This window comes from Ctenocephalides felis, unplaced genomic scaffold, assembly GCF_003426905.1.
Source record: "Ctenocephalides felis isolate EL2017-DRISC unplaced genomic scaffold, ASM342690v1 CF-g0.4_SCAFFOLD_03571, whole genome shotgun sequence".
Classification (NCBI taxonomy): domain Eukaryota; kingdom Metazoa; phylum Arthropoda; class Insecta; order Siphonaptera; family Pulicidae; genus Ctenocephalides; species Ctenocephalides felis.
In genome coordinates, this window is record NW_020539725.1 from 20,963,443 (window position 1) to 20,971,327 (window position 7,885).

The window sequence follows — 7,885 nt, forward strand, 5'->3', positions numbered from 1 at the left end:
ATTACAAAATCTAAACATATTGAACATGAACATATTGAAGACTATTTCCAAATAAATAATATTATTTGTATATTGAAAATACATAAAATTTGAAAAATTGTAAGAGCCTAAACAATTTTAGTCTCATGTATGGACTGTTAATATTATTGCATATATATTGATGGAAAGTAATATTTACACAATAATGCAGTCACAAAATGTGAAAGCTAGTAACTATCTGAACTAATAAAATGTAAATTCAACATTCAACAATTTCAAGAAAAGCAATAGGGACTTTACCAGAGCGAGAATTTCTATGCCCCATTAAAAAGTCACTACTGACTGGATTGCAATCACTCACCAATATTTCCTGAAATATAGATAAGTAAATTAGAAGAATCTCTTAAAGAAAAAACAATAAAAATTGAACAAACCAATCAATCACTAGAAATTTATGAAATAAATTATATATATATATATATATATATATATATATATATATATATATATATATATATATATATATAGTTAATGGACAGTGTCTTTGATAGTTATAATATTTCATACCTCTCCAGCAATAAGACTGAGTTCCGTATTATCAACTGCATCATAATCACACAGCACACGAGCTTTTTTATGTCCCTCAAGTTCACATGGAATGAGATTGCCTTTATCACATGACGTATTTGCAGTATCTCTAGAAAGAGAAGCAAAAAAAAAAATCAGTGTTCTGCATGTGTGAAGTAACGAGACAATAGTTAATAAAAGATTTTATCAATAATAGAAGACAAAATTAATTAAGACCATAAATAATTAGTTTGTGGTTGTGTGGACAAAAGATTAAATCAGATTTTGAAAGTATATCAAAATAAACAATCTTATTTGTAAATATTTTCTATTTCAATGTACAAAATTTATTATTATATTATAGTATACTAACAAATCCATTTCAGATTGAAGGTTTTTCATTATTTGATAACTTTGCTCATAATGTCGAACTTGAGCTTTAATGAAATCTCGCAAGTAGTGGAGATGACTCTTCTGAGAACTTCCTATACCTTCAAGAAGCAACTTTGTAATTTCGGCTTGCCTATCAAATTCTGACTGGGCAATTCTGAGATCACGTTCCGCCTATCAATTATAATTTATTGGATCACAAAAAACAATTTACTGTATAAGTTTACATTGATAATATATATATATATATATATATATATATATATATATATATATATATGAAATTTGATAAAGTTATTTTTCTATAGGAATATTTTTAACACTGAAAAATGCATTATTGTTCACTATTGTCTAACACATACACATTTAATCATTATTGAAATAGTATGTAATGCTAATTGATATGAGTATCAAATAATATCTTTGATTAGTTTCATAGTAAGACATTACCTCTTCGACCATAACTTCTGGAGGTATACCATCCTTCTTTTATTGCAGCATTAAGCAAGCAATTTAATTATTAACAGGTAAATTTTGCAAAAGTTAAATGTATATTTACCGTTTGCTGTCCCAACATAGTCCTTGCTTTCCTAACTCTGTTCTTGCAAGCATCTAAATCTAACCTAATACAAAAAAATTGTTAGGCTGCAGTTGAATTGTTATATGAAGAAAATATTTTGATATCAATATACCTTTTAGTCACTAATAAATTTCTTTCCTTTGCTACAGCTTTTAAATCCCCATCAATAAACTTTCTCAATGGTTGCGTGTAACACACTTCAGCTGAATTGATAAAATCTCTTTCACATTTTCCTAGTTTTTGTTCAGTTTTGACCAATTTTAATGAGTGCTTTTCCATAATCTGTGTACTGACCAAAAGTATTTCCAGCCTAACATCAATCATATATATTACATACAATAAAAACACCAAATCTTCTTTCTCAGAAAAAAGCTAATTATATTTAATATTAAATAGCTATGCAACTATAACTAGATAAAGATAAGGAACCATGAAAGAGTGATTATGGTAAATAATAATTATTATTAGACTATGGTAATTGAATAAAATAACGAAACCTCAATCATATCTGAGCCCAAATATTCTAGATTACTCAATCTCTGTGGCCTTTTCTTTTCAATTTTATCAAATATTATGTCTTCAACTCGCTGACTTGGATTGGGTATGAGAACTGCTTCTGTATCTTTTATAAGCTTTTCTGTCCATTGTTTAACTTGATCACATCTTTCACATAACGTTTCAAAATGAGAATCAAGTTCTGTTTTTTCAGAAGTTCCTAGTTTCTCTTCTGTTAACTGTGAGGAAACAGTTTAGATTGAAATGTTAAACTTGGAAACCAAATGACAAAGAAAGTTATGCATCGCAAAATATTCAATTATTTAATTATTATAACCTGTACGACTCTACTGATTGCACTGCCAGCATCGCGAACAATTTTTTTTACATTAAAATCCATCATGATTAAATTTTTGATTAATGTAATCTCGATAAACTGTCAAGATTGTCAAAATCTTTTAAATATTGATTTCTACAAACATAGTTGGCAGCAATGCGTAAATTTATGTAAAGGCGCTAAATTCTAAATAATCCTGACTAAAATAATGATATATTAATGCTAAATAATCTAGACTCAATTGTATCAGAAGAGAAGGTAAAAACCATTATTATTATATTGTCTAAGGTAAAAACCTAGACAATAATAAAATAAACTTGAAACAATAATCTAATGAATATATTAGGAAAATAATATATGTAATAGGTAAAAATATTCAAAAGCCAAACAAATATAAATTATTAGATCAAACGAGATATAATTTATTTACTTTCAATTTATTGATTTGTTCAACAATTAAACTTAAATACTGCAAATAAATACAATAGTATACATATAAGTAAAATTAAATTAAATTAATTAAATCACAATGAGTATGTTATTCCACAGATAAATGTTGCTTCTTGATTCTTTATAGAAAATGTAATTCCATTTTTGCTCCCTATATCTGATACAAACTGTTGCGGGTATTGTGCAACCATTGTTGATAATTCATCCATATTCCATTTAAATTTCACTGTATATGGTTCTTTGTTCCGAAAAACAATAGGCTCATTTAAATTAATGTTTAAATAATCATTAAAATTTGCTTTAGAACAGATATTAGTTTCAGCCATAATATTTTGATAATTATCTACCACTTCAACTTTGATATTTTCATTATAGTCATTACCCAAATTACTAAATGGCCACTGAAGATTTGGAGGACTTAATCGAGATGTAATTTTAAAACTATTAACAAGAACAGTTTTGTTTGCAATTATAATAACTTGAAGAGAAGGGGTACTAGAATCAACCCACAGGGGATATGATGACTTGAAATATCGGCAAATGCAATAATGCCATACTATGTTAACTTTCTTCCTAGGTGATAATGTTATTTTACTTAACTGAGCATTATTCGTCATTTTATGCAAAGTCTCATGAGGCAAATGATTAATTATAGAATGTATTTTAGAGTAATCACTCATACTCATAGATGAAAATCTGATTTTATGAAGAATTTCACTATCAATTAGTATTTTTTGAACACTATCCATAGATATGTTGATTCCTTGAATATCACATTCGTTTAAATACCATTTGTTTATTATATCAAGTAAATCAATTTCCGAAATATTTATTGTTTCTTGCTTTGCTATTTCAAGCATTGTCAAGGGATGCGGATGATAGTCTGTTTCCAAAAATACATATTTAGGATGTGTGCAGATTACTTGCATTGCAGCTTTTATCAAAAAATCATCATGTATGACTATAGCAAAGTCTAATATTTCCAATGCATTACTAATTGATAGATTTTTCATTATATAGATTTTACAAATACCTTGTAAATGATGTAACATATACTTTATCGAAGCATAGAGTAATTTACAAGCATTTTCTATAGAAGGTATAGAACTTTTATCAGTATAAATGTAGCTCAACATACACTTAAATGCTTCTAAATCAATATCATATATATTAATAACATCAACTTCAGCTAGGGATCCATACAGCATTGCATCAAAAACAGGACTTGCAGAAGCAAGGATTACTCGATGAGCATAGATGTAAGTAGAATTTATTTTGAAAACACAATCACTCCATTGTCTTGATAATAATAGTTTCCCAATTCGATCTTGAAGCTTTACTAACATTGTTGAATCATTTATCTACGTTCAATTATGACAAAATAAATTGATTAATAAAAATTAGGTGATTATAAAGCGTAGTATAGCATAAATACTTACAGAAGGAATATGTTCCATTATTGGGCACTAAAGAAAAATGTAACTGTAAACGATATACCCAGAAAAAACGACAAATTCGAATAAATAAAACCTTGAACTCATAACTGTCAAACGTGTTCTTCAAGGTCTCGCATAATTGCAAACAACAAATTGTCTAAACAGAATAAATCATTGAATATGCGTCTGCTGCTTAGATGACGATTAATGTTTATTTAAAAGTTATTCATATTTTTATTATTTTTTTTAGGTTATACTAGTATTCGAATATATAATATAAATAGTAAAAATACATGTGCACGAATGTAAATAAAATCATGTTCATATTAATATATTAACATCTACAGCAATTTAATATAAAAAAAACTTTGATGTATTCGTTTTAATCAAATTTAATTTTCATTTTCTATGTTTATCCTTAAATTATTAAAATATTTATGCAGAATTATCACACAGAGATATACAAACAGATACAATTATACTTTCTCTCTTAGCCATTATATATCGTTCTCGAGATTTTAGTGTATGTGAAAGCACTTAAAACATTTTTAACCCTTTCGGAGTCCAAAGGGTTAATAATTATTTAAGAAACGGCCCAGTAGATTTATACCAAAAACTAATCATTACGATACCAAACCAAGAACAGTTTTTAATTTTTAAATCGGTTCAGGATTTGTTAAAAAGTTGAACGAAAAATTTTAGACTTCTCTACTAAATAAAAAAAAAACAGCTTAGCCGATCGCCGCACAAAACTATAATCCTTAACTGGTTACATCGAATGGCTTTTCTTTTTTAAGTTTAAAAATTAATTCGGCCGTTTTTGACAAACCGTCGACAAAAAAGGGAAATTGTTCCTCATTTTTCAAGAAGTTTTTTAAAAGATAATTGTAATAATTATAATAAGTATTAATATAAAAAATTAAAAAATCTCATTAATTCTTTTAAGCAGTAAATGGAATGGAATCTGAAAAAAATTGAATAATGTTGATTAAAATATTAGAGTATTTTAATAAGTCATACTGAAAAATATATTCCTCCATATGTTAAATACTCATTTGAAATTAGATTACTTTAATGAAATAATTGAAAAAAACAAAGCAATATGAAAAAAAACGAAAAGATGTAAGTTATCGAATAATTTATGAAAAGTTAATTTGTTTGTAAAAACAATTCCAATGCCTAAATTTAATAAAAAAAAAAATACATGAAACTTTACTGTTTTACTATTCATAATAATTAATCGAAGAGATTGTATCTGTGTCAGCACTACTATTTAAATAGAAATGTAAAAGTAAAAATTAAAGACATAAGTATAAATATATAAAAATTGATTTATATACAAAAGAATTGTAATATTTTTGCACATCAATTTTCTTGATAGATCATTTTAAAAATTTCAACAAACGATGTTACATATTGTCATATATAACATGGAACAATTTAATTATATAAACAATTTATCGATGAATTTTAATAGAAAAAATAGTTTTTTTACTCTTATTGATTATTTTCTCCTATTGATGTTCATTGAAGGAGCTAGGTTGATCAAGTCAAACAATTCCGTGTGTGTCTGAAATAAAATGTCATTTACACTTTTTTATTCTCTAATTATTTTATATAATTCTGAATCTGGTGAATAAAAATCAATATAAAATAAACTGAGTGTTCTGAGAGCTATAATAGCAATCTGAGCAATCAAAACTGTTAATGTAATAATTTTTCAAAGGATTACTAAATGTGCGCTGTAACAGTAATCAAAAATTTAGAAAGTCAAAGGCAATTTTCTAACTTCATAAAGTGTAAATTTGAACACAAATTTACCTGATAATGTGAGTTTTTAAATTACCCTTCTGAGAGAAGCTTTTGGAACAGTAAGGACAATCATGAGGACGAAGACCAGTATGATGTCTGAAAATAATCAAAATTGTACATTGTATAATTTATATTGTATGTATAATATTATTTAAGTGCATACAACTATAAGATTTCCGAATCGACTGAAATTGAACAACCATAAAAGCGCCATTAGCCAAAGCCAAAAAATGTTTATCTTTATAACATGTTCTACCCAGCAATTTTTTTTCAATCTTTATATGGTCGGCACTTGTTCACATTAGAATTTTTCATTTATCAATTTTTATCTATCTATCTACATGTAGATAATTGATTAGATATAAACCTGAATTAGAGGGATATTAGTATTCCTTACTAAGACATATACACTTTGATATTATTTAGTTGGTTAAAAAATTATAATTTGAATGCATTGATGGCCTTATTATTGTTATAATAATTATATAATTTTTATAGCTCACTAATATTATGGTATGTGCTGATTACCTCATGTGAGTATCCAATCCATTTTTTTGATTGAAATGTTTTAGAGCACACGTTGCACTGGAAAGGCCGTTCCCCAGTATGAATCAACTTATGCCTCATTAATTGTGAAGGCTTCTTAAAAGTTTTATCACAGATATCACATTGCTGCATATGTAACTTCTTCTGAATCTATTATAAAGCAAATTTAATTTTTTTAATGATTAAACACTATCATACATACGTCATATATATGTATGTTTATTAAATTATATGTATTTGGAATGATAACTTTAAATATTTTAACCTCAGTTAATATACCTCATAATATCTGCATTTACTTAGAAATATATAAAATGTCTGCTTGTGTATACTTTTATATATATACATATACACCTAAGTCTGTTTTACACGGTCTTTTTGTACACGGTTTTGATTATAAACACGGTTGAAATTGAATACACCTAAGTCTGTTTTACACGGTCTTTTTGTACACGGTTTGATATAACACGGTTTGGAAAATGAATATTTTTAATTTTTTTACACGATTTTATTCCATTTAGCATGACTTGAAATTTATGTACTTAAAATTTTTTTTGTCAAATTTAATTTTTGCGAAGTATGTTCATATCACAAAAAAGTATTTATGAAAGAAAAAAGTCTGAAACCATCTATAGTATCAATAGTTTGCGAAACACTAGCTTAAAGATTTAAGTGAATTCCCCTTTAGCGCGTACAAACAATTTTTACTGGTCAAAGAAAATGTGAATAGCAATAATTTAGGGAATCCTTTTATGTGCATACAATAAAATACTTATGTGCATATCTTTTTATCATTAATTACTATGCTTGTGAAAATAAGCATTATATATTGATTTAATAAATAAACTGAATTCTTGTTCTTAAAAATTCTTGTTTTTCACTAATTTTAATAGGTTTTAGAGATTAGGAACAAATCACCCATTTTTGTATAAGATCAATGTCTTTTTTTTACACGTTTTTTTTTACACGCTTCTTCTGGAACCAATCTACCGGTAAAACAGACTAGAAGTATATATATATATATATATATATATTATATATTATACATACATACATATACATATATGTATATATGTATATATATATATATATGTATATATTTATATATTGCTATATGTAAATAATCCTATATGACAAATTCTTATTTATTATAATTGAATCTAAACCTACACAATAAATAACCTTATTAAGCGCAAATGAAAAAGAAAGTGTGTTTGTTTAGCATATGATCATTTTATTTTATTGTTTTTAAAAATTAAATATATAATTAGATACCTGTTTCTTTGGCGATGT

The 7,885-nt window shown here is 26.1% G+C and overlaps 2 protein-coding genes across 2 annotated transcripts; both read right to left on the reverse strand.

Annotated features, from left to right (window-relative positions):
- Positions 1-202: 202 nt before the first annotated feature.
- Positions 203-2,442, reverse strand: LOC113385095 (endophilin-B1-like). The gene is given in 9 exon segments (XM_026622903.1): positions 203-349; positions 547-676; positions 920-1,110; positions 1,387-1,422; positions 1,496-1,559; positions 1,629-1,765; positions 1,767-1,826; positions 2,014-2,250; positions 2,349-2,442. Coding segments are annotated over 9 exon segments (1,032 nt in total). The 5' UTR covers positions 2,415-2,442; the 3' UTR covers positions 203-238.
- A 430-nt stretch (positions 2,443-2,872) lies between these two features.
- Positions 2,873-4,425, reverse strand: LOC113385783 (BTB/POZ domain-containing protein 6-A-like). Its single transcript, XM_026623619.1, has 2 exons — positions 4,238-4,425; positions 2,873-4,159 (listed from the first exon to the last, which is right to left on the reverse strand). Exons 1-2 carry the CDS (start codon positions 4,253-4,255, stop codon positions 2,873-2,875), a joined length of 1,305 nt encoding a protein of 434 aa, XP_026479404.1. The 5' UTR covers positions 4,256-4,425.
- Positions 4,426-7,885: the final 3,460 nt, after the last annotated feature.